General features: G+C 37.0%; 2 protein-coding genes and 1 long non-coding RNA gene across 15 annotated transcripts in view; 2 read left to right on the top strand and 1 right to left on the bottom strand.

The window, feature by feature from the left end:
* Positions 1-19,461, bottom strand: part of LOC147495757 (calcineurin B-like protein 4) — a 57,166-nt gene extending 37,705 nt beyond the window's left edge. Inside the window, exons 1-10 of one of the 6 annotated variants that reach the window (XM_086564436.1) lie at positions 19,000-19,461; positions 18,691-18,768; positions 15,558-18,574; positions 14,935-15,354; positions 13,802-13,959; positions 13,293-13,526; positions 12,463-12,556; positions 12,235-12,312; positions 11,614-11,694; positions 11,423-11,537 (exon numbers count right to left, since the gene is read on the bottom strand). In XM_086564436.1, the coding sequence (XP_086420562.1) occupies positions 15,575-18,262 (2,688 nt within the window). In that variant the 5' untranslated portion in view covers positions 18,263-18,574; positions 18,691-18,768; positions 19,000-19,461 and the 3' untranslated portion in view covers positions 11,423-11,537; positions 11,614-11,694; positions 12,235-12,312; ... (3 more) ...; positions 14,935-15,354; positions 15,558-15,574. Of the gene's footprint in view, positions 1-11,422; positions 11,538-11,613; positions 11,695-12,234; positions 12,313-12,462; positions 12,557-13,292; positions 13,527-13,801; positions 13,960-14,934; positions 15,355-15,557; positions 18,575-18,690; positions 18,769-18,999 lie in introns of those variants that run through there. The other 5 variants (XM_086564438.1, XM_086564437.1, XM_086564439.1 and 2 more) reach the window with 5 other exon arrangements.
* LOC147495756 (uncharacterized) lies at positions 1,541-23,179 on the top strand. 8 transcript variants are annotated; one of them, XR_015197694.1, is made up of 19 exons: positions 1,551-1,742; positions 1,819-2,026; positions 2,122-2,196; positions 2,301-2,398; positions 2,539-2,773; positions 2,882-2,953; positions 3,243-3,311; positions 3,699-3,796; positions 4,474-4,609; positions 4,774-4,887; positions 4,982-5,053; positions 5,162-5,233; positions 5,364-5,438; positions 5,737-5,767; positions 20,997-21,054; positions 21,750-21,885; positions 22,126-22,242; positions 22,362-22,488; positions 22,568-23,179. XR_015197694.1 is itself a non-coding variant. In XM_086564481.1 (18 exons), exons 1-18 carry the CDS (start codon positions 1,632-1,634, stop codon positions 22,421-22,423), a joined length of 1,839 nt encoding a protein of 612 aa, XP_086420607.1. In that variant the 5' UTR covers positions 1,550-1,631; the 3' UTR covers positions 22,424-23,179. The 8 variants fall into 8 exon arrangements, 2 of the variants coding, with proteins under 2 accessions (XP_086420607.1, XP_086420608.1); XR_015197698.1 differs by lacking the exons at positions 20,997-21,054; positions 21,750-21,885; positions 22,126-22,242; positions 22,362-22,488; positions 22,568-23,179 and adding exons at positions 6,620-6,755; positions 7,080-7,196; positions 7,316-7,339; positions 7,519-8,093 and having other exon boundaries at positions 1,541-1,742; positions 5,737-5,832; XR_015197696.1 differs by lacking the exons at positions 20,997-21,054; positions 21,750-21,885; positions 22,126-22,242; positions 22,362-22,488; positions 22,568-23,179 and adding exons at positions 6,620-6,755; positions 7,080-7,196; positions 7,316-7,429; positions 7,519-8,093 and having other exon boundaries at positions 1,541-1,742; positions 5,737-5,832.
* On the top strand, positions 8,235-9,789 carry LOC147495758 (uncharacterized). Its single transcript, XR_015197709.1, has 2 exons — positions 8,235-8,321; positions 9,493-9,789. It is a non-coding gene; the product is annotated as an uncharacterized LOC147495758 (long non-coding RNA).
* Positions 23,180-23,429: the final 250 nt, after the last annotated feature.

Raw genomic sequence — 23,429 nt, 5'->3', positions numbered from 1 at the left:
ACAAACCATCACGCCCTTCCAAATGCTATGGTTTGGTAGGTCAAACAATTCCTTCAACCTTGGGAGGACATAATCAATTTCACATGGTTCTTCTTCTTTTGTCAATTAGTTCCTCCAATTGGGAATAGAAATCCGATCTTTCAAGGTATTGAAAGTGTTGTTGTAATAACCTAGTTGAAATAAACAGGCGGTCCAGTTTGACACAGCCAATTTCAACAGATTGCCAAGAGTTGCTGTACATGAATAGCTGACTCCAATTGCTTTTCAGTTTTGGTAATTTACGTAATATCATCTTATGTAACCTCGGGAGTACTGGAATGGCACCACTCTCATCTCCATCGGCTACCACTAGCTCCTCCAATTGCTCACAATAGCACACTCTGATCTCTTCAAGGTTAAGAAGCTGTTGAAGCAACCTAGACGAATATCACATTTTTATTTTTATTTTTTCCAACACCCAGGATTACAAATTGATTCGCATACCGGATAAAATGTGGTATTGTGTGCGATATTGATTCGCAAATCACGTACACTAAACCATATTTACCTAGACCATGACACCATCCAATTGTCCACCCTCACTTATTCATACACGAAGAGCGGATCGGATATGGCATGGTACAAAAGTTGTTTCGGACAAATGATACTATTTTTTTTTCCTTTTGTCCATAAATGAACGCTTGGGACTTGAAATTTTGTCAAGATTTAGAAGTTCTATAGGTTTGAAAACTTTAAGTTTTAGGGTAATGGACAATGAAAATTACGGTGATAATTACCTAAAACGCGAGCATCATGTTGTTTTTTGACACATACTTGTTTTATAGTATTTTCATTATAAGTTGCTATCGTTCCAACTAGAAAAACCCTTTTGATTGATTATTGATTTGAGGATTGTTGTACTTCAAATCTCTAGTGAAATTTCCCATTTTGTTTTTGGTTTTAAGAAATTGTATAGTTTTATTTGATTGATTAATCGCAATGTGAGAAAATGTCATGGTCACGTGCCAGATACACGATCAGACTTGACCTGATGGGTTTCTTATTTCAAACCACATGGTCAAAATTTGTAACCACAGAGGAAATACTAATATATTCACACACTTCAATTATGATCTCTAAAGTAAGCATTTGGAGTCTTCAATTAAAAAAAAAAAAAAAACAATTTAGATACTTTATTTTGTAAGTTATGAATTTTTTAGAATTTTATTTTTATGCAATGTTTTAGCTGGTTTAAGTGCATAAGATGTATGTACATTTTGACCACGAATTAATTTATTGATATGAATGGAGTTGATATGAATTGGTTGAATTTATGTTTTCGTAATAAAAAAAAACTCCCCACATGTGACACGGGAGTAGAGTGTCACATAGAACTTCCATCTTATGAATTTACGATAGTATGAGTTGGTCAAGTTATTTTTTACGAGGTTCACAATAGAATTGAAATAAAGCTAATCACCTAATTTAGGCCCACAGGCCCACAAACGTATAATGGGCCCAAAATCCACATTTTCTGGGTTCTACAAATAAATAAAGGAGGGAAAATGTTTCCCGCCAGAAATAGAATTATTTTTTCAGATAAAATTCAATTAATAATTTCTTAAACTTTCCCTGCACGAAAACTGACGACGATGGAAGAATTGAAGAAATGGACAGTGACATACACGAAACACTTAAAACAAAAGAGGAAACTTTATCAAGACGGTGTTTTACAACTTCATTGTTCTAACGGCACTCACAAGGTATGTCTAATTGTTTTGTTTCTCGATATTTTTTATTTGGGACTGGGCTAAAATTTTGAAATTTGGTGTTTTGCAGTTTTTTCTTTATGATGAGAATGGGATGGTGATAGATAGTAGGTTCTTGAAGAAGGGTGAAGCAGTTGAATGTGGTAAAACATTGAATTTTAGTGGTTATCTTGTTGATATTTTGGATATTGAAGACAAGTCTAAGTCTTTGTTATCGGATTTGAAAAACGTTCAAGAAATGGTTAAAAAACCTAGACAAAAGTTTGGCACATTGCATGGTAAAATGGCTGGAATTAGTTTGTTTTTTCGTTTGTTACGCCTTCATTGGATATGATTCATTTTTAATAATTCTAGTATATTGCCTCTGTGATAGGGACTGAACTTAAACCATCGCCTTTGAAACACTTTGAAGAAAAAGTAAAAGAAGAAGAAAAGGAAAAAACAACAGGTTTGTTATGTGTGTTTGCTAATTAGACAAACAAACTTGATGCATTTGTTACAGCTGATTTATATTTATTAGTCATTGTTTTAACATTTTAAAGACTGATGCAGAATGGCATGCTTTATACACCATGCAAAAAACTCAAAAAGCTAAAAAGTACCATGATGGGATTCTGCGCCTTGTAGTTGGTCTTTCCCACACTAAGCAGGTTAGTTCACATATGTTTGCATTTTTCTGCCAAAGGATCTTTAGTTTTTCTGTTCGACAATGATAACAAGGCCTCTCATAATAATGAAGTGATTTCTTCAGCTGAATATTGAAACTAATTCTTAGTATGGCGGTGTGCAGGTCTTCCTTTATGATGATAGTGATAAACTCTTAGAAAGTAGGTTCTTGAAGAAGGATGAAGTAGTAAGATGCGGAGAAACATTAACATTTGAAGGTTATTTAGTTGATATTGGGAATCTTGAAGAGAACTGTCAGCCTATACCAGATTCGAATGTTCAAGGAAGGGCTAAGCGATCTATAGAGAATTTTGGTAGACTCAATGGTAAAAATGCTGGAAATAGTTCATCCTCCGTGGGTAAGGACTTTCTTCATTTGGATTACTTCGTCACACCTTATCGTGTTGCTCGGTTCTTCAGTTGATTCGTTTTTTTTTTTTTTAATTTTTTTTTTTTTTTTTTTTTAGAGAACGGAAGTGGCTTAGGAAACAATTTAGCTCCAGGAAATCGTCCAAGTGTGACACATAATATTCAAGGAGGTTACTCTCTCTCATCTCCGTCTTTTGCAGATTACCGGTAGTGTTAAGAGCTTTATGATTTTATGATCTTAGAGTTGATTGGTGTATAACAAGTATTTTTTTAAATGAGTGTATTAAAGTAGATTGCATGGTGTTATGGTAAAAAGGCCGGATGTAGATCATGTGTAATGAAGAGACATCTATTTCACTATCAGTGTGTTGATTTGTTGTTTACTAGTTCTGATTCTCTGTAGTTTTGGGTTGTTCACTTAAATGCATTTTTTACTTCTCGTTATGTTTTCAATTTCAGCGAGCAAAAGTAGTGGCTTGGGAAAAAACGTAGAACCTGACAAGCAACCAAATGCGAATAACAAAAGAGGTCAGCTTTTTGTAGATTCACCGAAGGCCTTCTTGATGTTCTGGTAGAGTTATTAACAGTGCTTTATATGTTTTTCTGTCAGTTTTTATGGTATTAGAGTAAATTCATTTAATGCCTTGGGTGGTTATTAAAGTGTGACAAATGATTGTTTTTAGTTTCGTGTATACATGTCATATGTACTCCATCCGTATGTAAAACATATAGTCACACACTGATGGGTAAGGAACAAGTGAATTTTATCATCTGAAACATTAGGATTGCGAAAAGAAAACCAACCGGCTTTTCCTATTCCCTTATGATATTTAAAAACACGACTTATTTTTTCACTGCAGATTTATCTGTTTTATAGTATTAGTCATTATTTGATATCTTAAAGAATGAATGCAGAATGGGTTGCTTTATACACCGCACAAAAAACTCAGAAAGCGAAAAAGTTTCATGATGGGGTCCTACGACTTTCAGTTGGTGTTTGCCAGAGGAAGCAGGTTAGCTCATATTACATACCTAAGGATTCCTAGTGATTCAGTTGGACAATGATGCCAAGTGCCTTACAGAGTTTGGATTTTATTAGTTAAGTGTTAGCCAGTAGATGACTAGTGTTCTATTCTGACTTTTGTCATTGCTGGTATCTGGGTTGTATCTTGGAGGCTTGCATAGGCCCCACTGAGCACCAAGCCTATTCATCTTGACATTTCAGCTGGCCATGGGCCAACTTTTAAAGGTTTCTGTTTTGTTCTGTCTCAGTACTGAAACCTGGTTGAGAACTTGGGCTGGGGGTTCACGCCAAGGCATTCTGCTACATGAATACTACATGCACATATCATGAGACCGGAGTGAGAAAAGCCTAACGAGCCCCTCCTCTCCCTCTCTCTTTCCCCCTTTCTTCCTTTGACCATCAATATATTTGAAATACCACATTGTATTATGCAACTTCTTCTTTTTTCCTAACTTTTAGGATGTTTTGACACCAAAGCACCATATTTTTGAAAACTATGTCAGTCCATAGTACCAGATGTACTGGGGGAGACCATGAAGTTAGTTGTTTGAGATCTGCCTGTTGACATGCTCTGCTGACCACAGTTGCATAGTTACGACTAAGTAGATAAGTGAAGCAACTGAAGACACCTTTTCCCATCTTCTCACTAACATCTTAATCAATCAGGTTACTTTGTTAAGTGATGATGGGACTATTCTGAGCAGTAAGTACCTGAAATCATCAGAAGATGTCAAGAGTGGTAGTACGATGGAACTAACTGCTCATCTGGTTGAGATTGGTGAGGAAAGAACTTACCAAGAAGGTATCAACTTCTTTTTGATACCATGCTCTTTGATTCTCATGCATTTTACACTATTTGATTGTCAATGACATAATGAAGGTATGCAAAATGCCTTTATGCATCCCCCAGGAGGAAGTAGATACTTAGTGTTCAATTTTCATTATTTTGTTGTTTGAAAACTATAGTTCCTTTTGCTGGAGAAATTCAAAGTGACAGTACATCATCCAGAGGAGTGGCTTCAGATTCTAGTATTTCTCATATTGACAGGATCAAGTTAAATGGTTCTTCATCTTCAGTGGGTAACCATTTTACTCATTTTGTCTCCTTCATCACTCTTTGTTGTGTAGTTTGGGTGATGCAATTGATTAAGCTTTCCCCATTTCTTTAACTGAGGGAGAGTAAATGGATTGGGAAACAATGTAGCACCAGGGAATCGTCCAAGTGTGGCGCATAATATTAAAAGTGGTTAGTCTCTCTCTTTCTCTCTCATTCATTTGTTTCATGATCATGCATTGTTTTGTAGCTTGGTTACTTGATGCAATTGGTTTCTTTTTTCTGATTTCTTAAACTTAGAGAGCGTAAATGGCCTGGTAAACAGTGTAGCACCAGGGAATCATCCAAGTGTGGCACACAATGTTAAAAGTGGTTACTCTCTCTCTCTCTCTCTCTCTCATTCATTATTTGTATAATTTTTCTTATTATTCTATTTTTTTATTTACTTGCTATTATATTTCTCTGTTACTTTGGGTTGTTTACTGATTCATATATTCACCAGAGAGCGAACATAATGGTCTGGGAAACAATGCAGCACCAGAAAATCGTCCAAGTCTGACTAATAATGTTAGAACAGGTTAGTCTTATTCTTAGACATGCCAAGAAACCTTCTTGGTAATATGAGTCTGTAGTTTGTCAGTTAAGTGTGGGCGAGTGATTGTCTTTTAATCTTTATGCATTCTGTAGGTATGACGTCCTGGTAAGAATTCTAAATTCAGATCATCTTATATATTGGGATTTAACTGAAAACAAACAGCTTTGTTCTGTGCTTTTCTAATGAAATGTAGAAACACAACTTTGATGCATTTGTTTACTGCATGGTTATAGTTCTTGCCTTCTTGGTCTTTATTTCGATATCTCACAAATGAATGCAGAGTGGCATGCTTTATACACCACACAAAAAACTCAAAAAAAAAAAGTATCATGATGGTTTCCTACGACTTTCAGTTGGCATTTCCCAAAGGAAGCAGGTTAGTTCAGATTACTTACGCATTTACTGCATCTGTGTATATTTGCTGTTTCTGTTGGGCATTGATACCCAAGGTCTTTATAAAGTGATGAAACAATTCCTGGAGCACTAGCTATCATAGCTGTCTTTCAATTCCGTTCAATCATTCTGTATTCAGAATTGTTTCAGGTAATACTGCATATCGGCTGTATCTTGGGTAGGCCCCACTAACCAGTGGACAGGGATGCGTTCCCTAGTTTTGATCTAGGATTGAGCTTCAAAGTTTTCGATTTTGTTCAGTTTAAAATTGAAACCTGATTGAAAACATGGACGGCTCAGGCCAAGGTGTTCTGCTACTTGTACAAATATATGCAGACCACAAGAATAGATTGAAAAAGTTATAATAACTCACTTTCTCTTCTATTCTACCCCCTCCCGTGCCTCTTTTCATCAGCAGTGATTTGCTATCTGAAACTCTCACTATTATAGTTGATGGACTTTCTGTAATAATGATATCGATTATAATCAAGAGTTGAGTTTCATTATAGAGTTCAGTAGTTAACTCTTGGGACATGTGTTAAAGTCGCAATATGGACCGAGTTCTAGTCTTCCATAACTTATTCACCAGAATCTTATAGAAAACAAATTAAGGCTATACTACCAGATTGTACTGGCGGAGATCATGATAATTGTTGTTTGAGGTTCTGTTGACGTATCTGGTGGAGTGTTGGATCAAATTTTTGTTGAACTGTTAAGATGAAGTACTTACAGCTACATTCCCCCTTCTTTCTGATCACCTATTTTATCAGGTCACTTTGTTAAGTAAAGATGGAACTGTTCTGAGCAGTAAGTACCTGAGTTTTTCAGAAGATGTCAGAACTGGGACTAAGCTTGAGCTAACAGGTCATCTGGTCGAGATTGGAGAGGCAATACTTTTGGAAGGAGGTATCAACTTCTTTGTGATATCAAGCTTTTGAACTCATACGTTTTACAATATTTGCTAGCTAGCTAGTTGCAGGTGCTGACTAGCAAAGTCGGTAAAACCTTTGGGTGATGATACCAGAGGTCTGCTGCCAGCATCAAAGAGTTACTAATCTCATTTAAAACAGGCTTGCCAATAAAAAAAATATATATTTGCTAGTCTATAAATCTGCTTGAGGCATGCAAAATGACTTTATGCATGTTGGAAGTATAGAATTGATATTTGTATTCCCCTTACTTTACTTTTGTTGGCTGGCAATTCATAACTCCTTTGTTTTGATATTGAAGGAGACATCCAAAATGCCAACTCTTTAGGCACATCATTGGCTTCATGTCCTACCATCTCTACTGTTCATAGGATGAAGTTGAACTCTAGTGACAGAAGAAACAAGACCAAGTCATATGGTTTGTCCAATGCCTCACAATGCTTTTATCACTTGCAGCTGCTCTCAACTCTTAAGCTATGATTACCTTTTTTACTGGTTTTACTTTTGACATTAAATGCATGTGTCATGGACGCACAGGACCTCCAAATAATACATCTTCAGGTAAAGATTTGGGTTTATATCCTAAAAGCTTTAATGTAGATAAGGACAAGTTCAGCCAAAGTGGTACTAGAACAGATCCAATACGTGATGGTTTGTCTGCTTCCACAAATTTTCAAGCATTATATAGCGAGATAAGTTTGTGTGTGATATTGGTGTAATAGCAAGTTCCTGTTTTGCAGCCCACCAAATCTTATTCACTCTTAAAAGGCCAATGAAGGAGGGTATGCCCCCGCAAAAGAGGCTATTGTGCAGCAGATCGGTTCTTCCCAAGATTCAGATTTAGGTGAGTTTGGTAATCAGGATTTACTTGGCCAAGATCGTTCGAGCTGAATTTAATGAGGAGAAGCGTAATACACATCCCTGATGGTAATCCAGAAAATTATAACGTAGGCAGTAATGCCCAAGTGATTACTGAGGTTTCACAATCAGAATGTTTTGAAAAGCTTCCTGCTTCAGGTCCCCATAATGGAGGTGTTGATTTACCATTACCAAGTTTGGTTGGATCGGACTCTTGCCCTGAAGATCCTGAAAGAAAGAACTGCAAGGAACTTAAGAGCAAAGGAAAAGAACAAGTGGACAAGGATGAGTTCCCTAGTTTTGATCTAGGATTTTAACCATGCATTGAACATACTTTTATGACCCAGGTCAACTTTTGTGTGATAATACATTACATGAAAAATATGTATATTACTTGTGCAATAACAAGTTAGAAGTGATACGTTGATACGAATATAAAATTTCCTTTTAGAATCTATGTTTTCTGATATCAGCGAAACATAACACAGTTGATGTTAAGATTACTGCAGCTTCTCTTGTGGTCGTTTTGCACAACTTATGCATGACTTGCAAACTCTAATTAGCTACAGGGATAAGTTGAAGGTTTTGTTCTCTGATCCAGCACTAGTATCAACTATCTTAATCTCAGTCTTAGACTCTTCCATGAAGTGGGGTGGACGGAAGAAATTCAGTGACAGACTAACAGGTATGTCTTACTTTTTGTGGAAGTTTGACTTTTGCCACTTTCATTTCTTAGGCACAAAATGGCCCTGAAATTCCCTCTGTCACAAGTTACTGAATAAAGTAGGGATGGAATCACATATACATTTACTCTTCCAGTACAATGTAGACATGAGACAGAGACATCTTCCCGAAGTTTCTTTGATTAGATCCATGCAACATTTAACATTTCCTTTGTCGATTCAGCGATTCTTGATTTCTGTATGAACTTGGGTATTTTCACGACTTCTTAAATTTCACTGAAAAGTCCTAGTGCAACATCCTAGCTGGGACAATCGGACTCGGGAGACTTTCCTAACTCTTAACTAGATACACCCCAGTTCCACAGTTGAATTGGACTGCAACCACTATACCGCCGTCAAAACCATTACCACCAGGTCACGGCGATTACTTGGCGATTACTTCACTGTAGAAAGTCTTCAACATGACTATATATGTTAAGTCGTCATCGAGTCCCCATCTTTGCTCAATTCCACTACTCTCCGTCGAACATCCCATATCTATGATTGCACAAAAACTCTTTTTCTAAAATGGAGTAAAACTAAGAAACCCTTTGTTTAGTACTTTAGTCTGCCATTAAAATGAGGAGAGATCAAGAAAAACTAGGATTTTGTGAGAGAAATAGGGGATTTTGGAGGGGAAATTAGATTTTTTTCTGTGCTCAATGTCCCTCCACCTTTTTTTTTTACCCTTTCCCTTTTTATTTCTCTTGTTTATTATAAAATTTTGTATCTAGTCTGCATTGTTAAATGTCATTTGTCCATCAGTCTATAATTGGTCTCATCATTTTTTCTTTTACTCATTTTGTACACTCATATCATCATATGTGGGATTTGAGATTGCCCACTTACACTAGGGAATTTATGCATCTATACTGTGTTTCTTATTAAGTTCTGCGACGCACTCTCTGTCACTGAATTAAGTTCGATAAAAGTTGGCCTTCCATGCTCGGTGATCTCTGCATGTCGGGCGCACTTGCATAGTTGCATGCAGTTGATGCACACTCTGAGCTATTACAGTTAAAAATGTTCTGTAGGAAGTTACAATTGACTTGTGGTGATCTGTATACAATTGACTTGTCGATTTTGTATATTCTTGAACAAAATTTTCATCGCATTTCAATAATTTAATCACAGGATTAACATTCAACAGCAAAGACTAGAGCAGTTGCAACTTGAGTCTATGAATACATCAAAATCGAACTTGATAATGGGGTGATATGATATGAAGTGCTTTCATCAGGGAACAATGCTCTCTACAAAGGGTTGAATGACGTACCAATTTTTGGGTTAATCTCCAAAGATCTTAGTTGCTGCAGCTGGACATCGTAAACATGGTACCCATTTCCAACCTTTAAGATCAAGATTCTGCCATTTTCAAGAGTTGCAGAGTTGCTAGAACATAAATTTCTTAGTGGAAAAATACCTGCAGGCAATACTGCAATAGTGATTGAGGAAATATATCACCCGAAAGTGATAGATTTGCACTGCATCGCTTTTCCCATACTCCCGTGTTGATATTTTTCAAAATCCATCATGCCACTGAGGAGATCTATCATTCCATGCGTCTGGCAAGACAACCTTCTATTTGATTTGTAAAACTTGTCCTCAACAGTGTCAAATGAAACCATGTATGACTCCTCCCGTGCAAACACAGAATGGAACACTCCGTTAATGGAAATTGAACCCTGGGTATAGGCACTGCTCAACTCAATTTATATTCCCCAGTAGAATTAGTGAATGAGCAGCTGACCAGTGACAGGATTACAAACGCACATTTTCCTCCATTTGGCAGAGGGTCTAGTAGTACTAAACCATTACAACTACTAATCACAAACTTTATGGTGTTATGATCAATACATAAATCCTTCACAGTAACCTCTTCATTCTTAATTTGTTTAATCTTAGGATCATAGATTCTTCGGAAATGCGATCAAACTAAGATTAGATTGACAACAGTGAAAATGAGCTGCTAATTAACTTGTACGGTTGTACTACAGTTTGCATTCATACCTCAAAGGCTCAAACTGATTTAAGTTCACGCCATGAAGTCTCGTAAATATGTTAAAGAAGAAATCTTCCCCATGATATGGCACAACCAACCAAATTGTTATTCTTGCCGCAGGTAGACAAATCTTCCCACTTATCTGGCACAACCAAATCACTTTTCTTCTCGTTGAAGATGTTCAAATCTTCAAGATTATTCTGATTTTCCATCATCAATTCCTCTTCTATTTAGTTTTGTAGGTTTGTGGGAGGCATGTAGTTTTGGATTTGATACAACAAGCGAAAGTGGAAGGAAACTTGAATGGAAGAACATCAATTAATCTAGCCAGTTCCAAAATTTACAATCTAATCTCTACAAAAGCTAAAATCTATTATCTCCAAAAGAAAACAATCAAACTCAACTACCACTGAAAAAAGAGGGTGCTAATTGTAAGGCCCTTAGCGTTTACATAAATAAATATAAGAGGATTGCTAATTCTAATTGGAATTCGAAAAAGAAACACCCAGGGAATTCTATATAGCTTTCGTTTGGTTACATTCCTAATTCGTTTAGGAAACTGGCCAGGGAATGAAGGGCGTACGAGCAGAAAATCTTTGAAGTGTGGTATTGGTTACCGGTTAGGAAATCCTACTTACTGACTGTCAATGAGGCAATGAAGGGCACACTGCCACGTTGGCCCTCGTTCAAGCATTAGGGGGCAAACACCCTTATCCTTGCTGAAATAGTGAAATCCCCAGCTACACCCTCAACCTCGACAAGGAGATCTGAATCTGCTTCCGCCATACATAGTTGGGAACTCCATCTTATACTCTTATCCAATGATTTTCCATTACTCAAAACTTGCACCTTAAACTTTTCATGGATTGCATGCCCTGATGCCCCACACCAGGTTCGTTTACCAACAAGTCTTACACTTTTCTGCTTCTTGTTCCACGGATCCAAGCTGTTGCAGTCCGACGCTATCAACTTTGATGTCCTCCAATCCTCCAGAGTCTTTGTGAGACAAGGCTCTTCATTTCAACAACCGCGCGCATTCCCAGCACCAATGCAGAAATGGTGTTTTTTTGTCCTACCATATACCACCATCTTTAATTGTTTGAGATGATAATAACCGTGCAGCCATTTGATGCATATTTGTCCTTCCATCGCCTTTTGAATCTGCGTCAGTAAATGTCTGTAGCAAGACAGCAATGAGAATATATAACAAACAGATATAAGGTAAGTGTACAATTCCAGAGAGAGCAGATGACCTTATCCACGATTGTTTCGACAACATCCTCAGTGAGGGTCAGATCAGACTCGATCAAAAGAGCCAACACCATCTCCTTTAACTGAAACATGCAACAAAAGTTACGTACAAACTGGTTTAAGAATCAGATTCTTACGCATTGAAATGTTGTATGCCTTGTATAATTTGGTCTGAACGTGTGATGTCTTCTTATATTCAGTCATGTGGTACGCCCTTTGGGACTCATTATGAATGACCCTTTGTTGCACATACAAAATTGAAAAGTATTGGTCGAAGACTTCTCATCATTTCATTATAAGTTGAGACATTTGTTCAATCACGGACTTTTGTAAGCATATAAATTTGGTCTTGAACACCCGAAATGAAATGCTTAAAATTTTCAATTGTTTATTTACCAATCAGTCAGAATTATTGTGTATGGCTCCCCAAAGTCAGTGGGATCAAAACTGTGTTAAACATAGTCGATAACATGATATGATATTTACTAGATTTTAAGATCACATATTCCCATCTCTAAATCCACATCTCTAGTTCAATATTCTGCATGATAGCATGTGTCTTGTGTACTATAAGATGCTTCTTGATAAGTCAAGCACATACATACGGAATAAATGGAGAGAACCTGAATGATATATATACTAAATCACCTCCTCACGTTCAATTAAGCCAGTCTGCGTTAGATCATATAGTCGAAATGCAACTACACAAAGAATTTACCAAAGTGTGATCAGCAAATTAAAGGATACAGTGGAAAGGTGGGCAGGTTTTTGAGTAACTGATTACAAGTAGAATCTAGTACGTTAATATGAGATCATGAATATAAGTGTAAGTAATGAGAATCAATTCTTACATGCAACTTTCTCCTCCAGTGGAGCGTTGGGATGAAAGATGCCCAATGACCTAATAAATTCCCGGATAACCTTCACATCAAACAAATCCAAAACCTGTAATTTAAAACTTAAAACAACGACAGATATACAAAAAGGGGATCGAAAGTTAAAGACCTGATTCACGGTGTACATGGAAAATATAGGTCAAACACTTGTTCATTGAACCGCTCGGGTATAATAAATTTTCATAATTACAAAATGTGAGAAAGGAGTTATTTACCCTATGGATGTTCTCTCTCGAACATCCACAGTTTCTTATACGTCTACTACCCATTCAACATAATCCTTACAACATTATTTCTGCTGAGGAAATTTATTCCTTACAACATAGATTCCACTCTTTCCAGTTTTAGCAAACGTCCGAAACACTATTAGAATAATTAGATATGTATGGTTTTCACCATTTATAAAAATAGAGATATATTAAGGAGTTATGTCTCATACTCGTTAAGTTTACTAAGAAAAGGACAACCATACGATTGGACATAAAGGCTTTGCCATTAGTAATGTTTGACTTGTTTTTAGGGGATTTTAAATTGGTTAAAATGTTTAAAATATATAGCTATATTTTTGGAACTTTATCAGAGCTTTTAGTGAGAGGTCTTAATCATTGTAAACAATGCCAGGATTAAGGTCTAGCGACCATCGCCAAAATATTTACAATCACCAGATCATCATACACAATTTAATCCAAGACAAGTTAACCAATCAGACAGAAATGAATTGAGGCATAGCTCCAAGAGATCATATTTTGCAGTTAACAAGAAGATTAGAGAAATTAGCAACAGACCCTATCTGCAAAGAGATTCTGCTTGTTGTTGTTTCTGAATAAGGCCAGCTGAAATTCTTCATGATCACGAGAATGGGACAAGTGAAGTGATGAGCAATCAATCCTGGACTAATTTGGAAAACTCATAAAAAGCTAAAAGAATGGACCTTGCGAATAAGCCCATCATCGATTATTGAGCTGCTCAGTTTCTTAAAAAGTTCATACAGTGCAGAGCCTCTACTTCACTGATGGTAACTGCCACAGCAAAAAAATGAAAATAAAATAAATAAATAAAAAATAAAGGCCCAGGTTCTACATGTCAATCCCACAAGTTCATAGCTCAATATAGTATAACCTGCGCAATTTACGTGCTGTAGTGAAACATGTCTACTAAAATATGTGCTAAAGTCAATCCAACTATTTTCATTAAAAATTGCCTCCTTCGCCATCAGGGTGCCGCCTTTGACAACAGAGTTCATGATTGAAATTTTGAAATGAGATACGCATACAAATAACTAAAACATACTCACAAGGGGTTTCTGAAGCAAGAACCGTAGGCTCCTCGTAACCAGGCGATCATTTAACTTTCTTTGAGTAATAGCAGCCCATAAAACAAGCACAAGTCAAAGACCAAACTGTATGACAAGCAGGCGGCTACTATCCTACTGGCAGTTTTGAAATTTTGTACCTGTCAAACACATTAAAGTAGAATCAGTGCTTGAGTCAAGAGCAACAATACTTGAAGCTTCTTGAATTTGGCTTCAGTTTGAAATGTTTGGAGGGGAAAATATGTCGGTGACCTATTCAATCATGCCAATATAAATAAAGAACCTAAGCCTATGCTTGAGAAGAAGTTATATAACAGTTCAGAAGAACTCCAATACCAAGTATGTAAAGGACAACTATCATGGTATATGTGAGATTTTTTCTTCAGGAAAATGAAATAAATCAAATTAAACACGCTTCAACAGATCCCATTAACTGGAGGGGACTATATTGGTAGGACCAATCGGTGCCTAACACCAACTTTCAACCTTGGCCCTGTTTGTGAATCAATGGTAATGTAATCACTGGATACTATTCAGGTTTAGGGAACTACTACAATGAGATTTTTCGGACTATGTTCACATGTAATACGAGGAATTATCATTGTATAGCGTAAAAGTGCAAACATATGATTGCATATCAAACCAATAGTTTGACTAGTTTGTTATCATAATGCCAACTCACCAAATTCGACATATGAACAAAACCAGGAATCTCCATATACATTCAAATCCATGAATAATTATAACCTTAATGCAAGAGAAGCCACGACACTTACTTAACTAAGCTAACTTTAACTCTTAAATCTCATAGAAAATATGCGGAGTATGGAGTTGTTATTACACAAGGAAATTTCAGTCAGTTCTAGAACATAAATGAATACTTACGAAACTTTGAATTTCCAATGGTTATATCAAAATTGGAAAAAAATGAAAAGGATAAAGACCAACTGAAACGAAAACAAGACTAGAATTTCTGATTCTCCACTAAAAATCAATATAAAGAATTTGAACAACAGCATCAGTATGGCCTATTATCTATCAAATTATTTCAAATTTGTTAAAAAGACAAAGTTTCAGATCCAAAGCTTGAAACTACGGATGAATATGATACATACCTTGATCGAAAACCCGATTATCTAAGCAGAAAGGAAAACTGGTTTCGATATCTAACATTTGATTCCTTCGTAGCACTTGGAGACCTTTCTTTTCCACAAGCACTTTGTAACTTGAAATCGAATAAGAGCTCTTTTCAATCCGATCAGAAAACGAGACGAAATCAATCATTCCTTTCTCGAAAAGGCGTGTTAAGGATACGGGTAATCCCACTCCGAAAGTGAATCCACCACTCAAACACATCTTCTTGTTCATACATTAAGTTGTTGCGTTCTCTGCGTCCAGTTTGACTGTTGAACAAATCACATTGCGGACACACACATAGACACCATTGATTGACAGGAACAAATAATTGAGAGTATAGAAGTCGTTCTGAGTTTGACCATCACCAAAAGAAGTTCCAATACTATCGGTGACGATTCCTGCAATCGAAAACTCTAGAAATCAGTTCAACTGAAAAAACAAAACAACCAAATTCAAAATTCCAATCAATTGAAACCAAAACAAGACTAGAATTTCTGAATCTCCATGAAAAATCAATACAAATTCGAATTTATCTGTGGATAAATTGAACAACAAATTATTTGAAGAAAAGCTTGAAACTACGGATGAACATGACACATACCTTGATCGAAAGGGTTTTCAGTGTTGAAGCCAATCAACATTTTTGAACTCTTGAAAGAGATGTTCAGGACGTGGATAATCTCCCCACTCCAGTGAATCCCACCATTTTCTGCTTCCTTTGATTGATTTGAGAGAAGGTGGGGCTGACTGATGTTCTCGGTTGAACAGAGGGAGCCTTTTCAATTTAGGACAATATAATACTTCAACTGTTTGAAGAGAGTCACAAACCATCACGCCCTTCCAAATGCTCTTCAGTTTCGGTAGATTCCAGAACAACAATTCCTTCAACCTTGGGAGTGCGACAGTGTCACATGCTTCTTCTTCTTCTACAATTAGTTCCTCCAATTCCTCACAATGGAACACTCTGATCTCTTCCAGGTATTGAAAGTGTTGTAATAACCTAGTTGAAATAAACAGGCGGTCCAGTTTGACTTCGTCAATTCTAACAGACTGCCAAGAGTTGCTGTACATGAATAGCTGACTCCAATTGCTCTTCAGTTTTGGTAATCCATATAATATCAGATTATGTAACCTCGGGAGTACTGGAATGGCACCACTCTCATCTCCATCCGCTACCACTAGCTCCTCCAATTGTGAGCAATCCCAAACATGGATCACTTCAAGGTTAAGAAGCTGTTGAAGCAACCTAGACGAGAATAAAACTTTGATATTATCACAAAAGCTGATCTGTAACGTCTTCAAACAAGGAAAAGCTCCGTGTGCGATACCCATGTTCTCGACCCGTTGTAGGAAGGGCAACTCTGAGATTTCATTGAAAAGTTCAACTTTAAGAAATTGAATGCTTTTCTGAAGTCGGAGGGCATTGCAAGGAATACCCTTTTTGTTGGACAAACATAGAATTCTCTCCTCCTGACTTTCGAAATATATGTCTGATTCCGTTTCAATAACATACTTTTTTAACTTTTCAAAGTTTGTAAATTCACCATAGGAAATAAAGTCCGACAGCTCGTGAAATTTGATTGTAAGATTCTCCAAGTGTGTCAAGCTTGAGAGTTCCTGCACGAAATCTCCCCCTCTTTCTCGCGCATACACATATTCCGCTTTTATTCCTCCCAATAGTAACTCTTCAAGTAAGGAAAACTTGGATATCAATCCTGAAGGGATCATTTCTTTCAATTTAGAATTCCATTCCTTACAAGAGAGATCAAGGCATCTGAGGTTGACCAACATTTCCATCCCATGAGGCAGTTCTTCTATGGCCGAACGTGTGAGCTTCAACACTCTCAGTGACTGAAGCTTGGATAGAGAAGGCACTCTAACTAAGTACTCACATTCAATTAAGAGTAAACCACGAAGATTCACCAAATCAGAAAGTGAATCTGGTAATGACTGAATAGTAGTCCAAGATAAATCGAGAACCGTCAGACTTTTCATGTGCATAAAAAAACCAGGTGCAACGTGTTTCAGTGCACAAGGATACTGGTAAGCAAGGATCAATGTCAAGAGTTTTGGGCATTTAGGAATAATTTGAAAATTTTCTATTCCACTTTCCATAAACGAAACCCTCTCAAGATCTTCCGCCCAATCATTTTCATGTGGTATTTCTGTTGATGAAAGCCCAGTTCTGACCATGAATTTAGGTTTTGATTTTGTGATGTAAAGAGCCATATCCCTGATCAAATCATGCATTTTAACAAGGCCCCTATCTCTATAACCACGACCTTTTGAAGAAACTTCTTCTAGCATGCAACAACGCTTTAGTTTATTCAGTATAACACGGCCACGATCCATTTCATCTTCTTTGCTCGATCCCTCCACTAACCCTTCCATAACCCAATACTCAATCAACTGTCTAGTGTCGATTTCATAATCTTCAGGGTACAGTGCACAATATAAGAAACACTTCTGGTGATTCTCCTCCCTCAATCGATCGTAACTGAACTTCAGACACTGTATAACCTTTTTCTCCATGTCCATGTTCAAACTTGTAGACTTCTTCAGATCTGATAATGCAACTCGCCACTCACCAACATCACCAACATCTTTGCTTCTCATAGCTTGCCCAATTGTGATGATTGCAAGCGGCAAACGACAACACTCCGCAACAACTTCTTTTGCAATCTCTTCCACGTCGGGAACAAGTTTCTCACCGACATTTACCAAGAACAGTTCCCATGCTTCGTCCTTAGAAAGGGGTTGAACTTTGACATCTTTCTGGCACAACATCCCTCTACACACTTCCAATGATCTAGTAGTTAATACTATCTTGCACCCATTGATTTTTGAAGGTTCGGGAAGTCCTAGCTTATGCAGATCAAATGCCTCCCATATGTCGTCCAAGAAAAGTACAAATTTTCCCTTTCTTTGCAATGCACTGAACAGTGATGACGATCTACTAGCTTCATCTTGTTTAGCAGAAAGATCCAAATCGACTACTTTCGCAATCTGTTGTTGAAGTTTTTGAGCATCAACATCTCTGGATACAGTAACCCACAAAACATTTTCAAAACGTCTACGTTCTCGCACGAGCTGGTTACTGATTGTCGTCATAATGGTGGTTTTTCCCACGCCACCCATGCCGTAGACACCAATTTTCTCAAACTCATCACCTACTATATATTCCCAAACCATCTTGAGGTTCTCATCAGCAGTACTACCAATCAGTCTTGTAGTCGGCATCTCCATTCCCAAAAACGTTAAAGACTCTTCTGAGAAATGACTAGCCTCATTTAAGAGATCATCCATCACTTCAACGTATTTCACACAAGAAATTCCAATTGTGCATATTTTTATTTTTGGGTCTTTGGCATCTTTGTCCACGGCATCTGCCACATGTATAATAGCCTCGGCTCTATTCCACCAATCCTGTGTGTCCTTTGTGCACGTCTTTCCGTGTATCTCTGCGATTTGCAGAATTTCGTTCACTCTTTTTTTCTGGCAATCAGTTCTCCTTTTTGTCTCTCAATGTCTGAATTTGGTCACTCAGACTTTTGACACCCAACTGATTAAGACCATGAGTCAGTACGCTTCCAACTACTGCTCCAGCAACTTCCATACCTGTCATTACAACACATTGGTTGTTAATTAAAGTGATGAGACATGATAGAGCTACTCCAGTAGGATATATATAAAATACATAACATTAAGTAAATAGAGAATATGTATAATCTCACTTGTTTGGGGCAGTTGGTTGTTCTCTGAACCTCTAATAACAAGAACCAAAGGAAAACGTTCAAGTACGAATTGGATATCTGCAAATTTAAAATCATGTAAAGGTGGAGAATTAGTAGATAAAAACACAAATCAGTTTTAACTTTTAAGAGATAGTCATCATTGGACTTTGTCAGTAGAATTGGTTAGCTCAAATTTCAAATAAGTGATGGATAAAGAGTTTAAGTTTGCAAAAAAACCTTTAACTTTAACAATGAATGACGATTAAAAAAAAGAGAGTAATAAACAAGGAAGAATAAATTTGTAATAACCTTTAACAATGAAAATTTGATGGAGTGATGTTAAGCTGAGTACTAGTCCGAGATCCAAGATCGCAAACCACCACAAAGAAGTTATGGAAAACTCTCTCTGCTGTTTGTGATGAAATGAAAAAAACCAACAACTCTGTTTCTTCCTACAGTCAATAAAGAGAGAATGTGTGAACCACAAATATATTATCAGGTCTCCACTTTTCTTTCAAGTCTTCTTCCTTTGCACGTGGTGGTGGGACTGGTGGGTCTTCCATTATTGAATGCTACGTTTGATACTTTGGTAAGATGCATGTACCTGGACTGTTGTTGACTTGCTTCCTACGTAACTTCATTTGAATTTTTGATCATCCGATTTTCTGTTTTTGCCGACATAAAAAATGCAAATTTCATTACCAATGTGATCAGGGTGTAAATATTGTACAAAGTCTGGTCCGGAATTAACATCGGTTTAATTGTAAACTAAGTAGTAAAAAAATAAATAAGCCAACTCTGTTTCTTCACACTAGAGAAAAGAGAGTACTTTGGTTAGCTTGCACGCAGCATGATGTGCTTCAAGTCAAAAAAGGTTTACTACCACTGAGTAAAGTTTTGTCCCATATTCCCTTACCACTAACTAAAGCTAAAGCTAAACACACTTCCCTTTCAGCTACGTCTTTGTCAGGAGAATATAAGCTACCCCAAGGTTGATTAGTTTTTCGGTTTCTTCCATTTTGCAAAATATTTGACTTAGCTGTGATTGTTATTTGTATTTTGTTAGTTAAAATAGTTAAGAGAACTTTGTTTTCTGATCATGTTGAACGATTTATTCCCAGGGGATACCAAGTCTTGTGGAAGGAAGTGTAATTAATAGCGAGGGTAGGATTCAAGGTGGGCGTAGGCACTTTTCAAAAGCGTTTAGATCCCTAATAGGATTGATAATCTTCTACTAATAGGCTCTCTGTAAGGGCACAGACACCTTTCAAAAGCGTCTAGATCCCTAGGCTTATATTGAGCACTGAATTTTGTGTATATAATTTGCTGTTATTAACATACATGCTTCACTTTTTGAAACTTTTAGCTAACGTATATATCAGTGGTTCTTAATCCTTTCATCAACAAAATGATTTAACAATTAGCGTAAAGAACAAGGTGTAATGAAGAGTTTGAGAAACATAGTTGATGAACAACCGTTTGTGGTCTCACAAGAATATGAGAGAGATGTATAACTAATCGTTGAGTTTATTTTTGGCGTATCATCTCAACGACAATAAGTTTTGAGGCACGTGTATTTACAAGTTATGAATGTGATACTCATATATATACACAGATTGCTGACAACTGTTGAAACTTATAAAGAAAGAAAATATGTCACCCAAAAGCTTGGCTTAGTTCCCATACAAAATTTTGTTGCTGAGGTGCCAAATTCTCCCTGTCTGTCCAGGACTCCCGGGAATCATCCAAGTGTGGCACACAATGTAGCACCAGGGAATCATCCAAGTGTGGCGCACAATGTTAAAAGTGGTTAGTTCCTCTCTCTCTCTCTCGTTATTTGTATCATTTTTCTTATTATTCTATTTTTCTATTTACTTGCTATTATATTTCTCTGTTACTTTGGGTTGTTCACTGATTAATATATTCACCAGAGACCGAACATAATGGTCTGGGAAACAATGCAGCACCAGAAAATCGTCCAAGTCTGACTAATAATGTTAGAACAGGTTAGTCTTATTCTTAGACACGCTAAGAAACCTTCTTGGTAATATGACTCCGTAGTTTGTCAGTTAAGTGTGGGCGAGTGATTGTCTTTTAATCTTTATGCATACTGTAGGCATGACGTCCTGGTAAGAATTCTAAATTTAGATCACCTTATATATTGGGATTTAACTGAAAACAACACAACTTTGATGCATTTGTTTACTGCATGGTTATAGTTCTTGCCTTCTTGGTCTTTATTTCGATATCTCACAAATGAATGCAGAGTGGCATGCTTTATACACCACACAAAAAACTCAAAAAACGAAAAAGTATCATGATGGTTTCCTACGACTTTTAGTTGGTGTTTCCCAAAGGAAGCAGGTTAGTTCAGATTACTTACGCATTTACTGCGTCTGTGGATATTTGTTGTTTCTGTTGGGAATTGACACCAAAGGTCTTTATAAAGTGATGAAACAATTTCTGGAGCACTAGCTATCATAGCTGTTTTTCGTTCCCTAGTTTTGATCTAGGATTGAGCTTCAAAGTTTTCGATTTTGTTCAGTTTAAAAATTGAAACCTGATTGAAAACATGGACGGCTCAGGCCAAGGTGTTCTGCTACTTGTACAAATATATGCAGACCACGAGAATAGATTGAAAAAAATTATAATAACTCACTTTCTCTTCTATTCTACCCCCTCCCGTGCCTCTTTTCATCAGCAGTGATGGACTTTCAGTAGTTTTTAGGAATTTCTGTAATAATGATATCGATTGTAATCAAGAGTTGAGTTTCATTATAGAGTTCAGTAGTTAACTCTTGGGACATGTGTTAAAGTCGCAAACTCGCAATATGGACCGAGTTCTAGTCTTCCATAACTTATTCACCAGAATCTTATAGAAAACAAATATATTAAGGCTATACTACCAGATTGTACTGGCGGAGATCATGATAATTGTTGTTTGAGGTTCTGTTGACGTCTGGTGGAGTGTTGGATCAAATTTTTGTTGAACTGTTAAGATGAAGTACCTACAGGCTACAGCTACATTCCCCCTTCTTTCTGATCACCTATTTTATCAGGTCACTTTGTTAAGTGAGGATGGAACTGTTCTGAGCAGTAAGTACCTGAGTTTTTCAGAAGTTGTCAGAACTGGGAGTAAGCTTGAGCTAACAGGTCATCTGGTCGAGATTGGAGAGGCAATACTTTTGGAAGGAGGTATCAACTTCTTTGTGATATCAAGCTTTTGGACCCATACGTTTTACGCATCAAAGAGTTACTGATCTCATTTAAAACAGGCTTGCCAATAAAAATAAAAAAAATTTGCTAGTCTATAAATCTGCTTGAGGCATGCAAAATGACTTTATGCATGTTGGAAGTATAGAATTGATATTTGTATTCCCCTTACTTTACTTTTGTTGGCTGACAATTCATAACTCCTTTGTTTTGATATTGAAGGAGACATCCAAAATGCCAACTCTTTTGGCACATCATTGACTTCATGTCCTACCATCTCTACTGTTGAGAGGATGAAGTTGAACTCTAGTGACAGAAGAAACAAGACCAAGTCATATGGTTTGTCCAATGCCTCACAATGCTTTTATCACTTGCAGCTGCTCTCAACTGTTAAACTATGGTTACCTTTTTTACTGGTTTTACTTTTGACATTAAATGCATGTGTCATGGTCGCACAGGACCTCCAATGGCTCCAAATAATACATCTTCGATCAGGCAAAGATTTGGGTTTATATCCTAAAAGCTCTAATGTAGATAAGGACAAGTTCAGCCAAAGTGGTACTAGAACAGATCCAATACGTGATGGTTTGTCTGCTTCTACAATTTTTCAAGCATTATATAGCGAGATAAGTTTGCATGTGATAGCATGTTCCTGTTTTTGCAGCCCACCAAATCTTATTCACTCTTAAAAAAGGCCAGGAGGGTATGCCCCCAGCAAAAGAGGCTATTTTGCAACGTACAGATCGGTTCTTCCCAAGATTCAGATTTAGGTGAGTTTGTTAGTCAGGATTTACTTGGCCAAGATGCGTTCGAGCTGAATTTAACGAGGAGAAGCATAATACACATCCCTGATGGTAATCCAGAAAATTATAACGTAGGCAGTAATACCCAAGTGGTTACTGTGATTTCACAATCAGAATCTTTTGAAAAGCTTTCTGCTTCAGGTCTCCAGAATGGAGGTGTTGATTTATCATTACCAAGTTTGGTTGGATCGGACTCTTTCCCTGAAGATCCTGAAAGAAAGAACTGAAGACCTTTTGTTCTAAAATGGAGTAAAACTAAGAAACCCTTTGTTTAGTACTTTAGTTTGCCATTAAAATGAGGAGAGATCAAGAGAAATAGGGGATTTGGGGGGATTAGATTTTTTCCTGCGCTCAATGTCCCTCCACCTTTTTTTTCCCTTTCCCATTTTATTTCTCTTGTTTATTATAAAATTTTGTATCTAGTCTGCATTGTTAAATGTCATTTGTCCATCAGTCTATAATTGGTCTCATCATTTTTTCTTTTACTCATTTTGTACACTCATATCATCATATGTGGGATTTGAGATTGCCCACTTACACTACGGAATTTATGCATCTATACTGTGTTTCTTATTAAGTTCTGCGATGCACTCTGTCACTGAATTAAGTTCGATAAAAGTTGGCCTTCCATGCTCGGTGATCTCTGCATGTCGGGCGCACTTGCATCGTTGCATGCAGTTGATGCACACTCTGAGCTATTACAGTTAAAAATGTTCTGTAGGA

Source organism: Coptis chinensis, chromosome 6, assembly GCF_015680905.1.
Source record: "Coptis chinensis isolate HL-2020 chromosome 6, ASM1568090v1, whole genome shotgun sequence".
Lineage (NCBI taxonomy): Eukaryota > Viridiplantae > Streptophyta > Magnoliopsida > Ranunculales > Ranunculaceae > Coptis > Coptis chinensis.
Note: the sequence above shows the minus strand (reverse complement) of the source record. Positions and strands in the feature narration are given on the sequence as shown.

What these genes read in the sequence shown, in the direction of transcription:
- LOC147495756 (XM_086564481.1), top strand. Translation starts at nt 1,632, where the DNA reads ATGGAAGAATTGAAGAAATGGACAGTGACATACACGAAACACTTAAAA. An exon ending in TGGTTCTTCATCTTCAGTGG is followed by an intron (nt 4,888 to 4,981) that starts GTAACCATTTTA and finishes TCTTTAACTGAG; the next exon opens with GGAGAGTAAATGGATTGGGA. An exon ending in GGCACACAATGTTAAAAGTG is followed by an intron (nt 5,234 to 5,363) that starts GTTACTCTCTCT and finishes TATATTCACCAG; the next exon opens with AGAGCGAACATAATGGTCTG.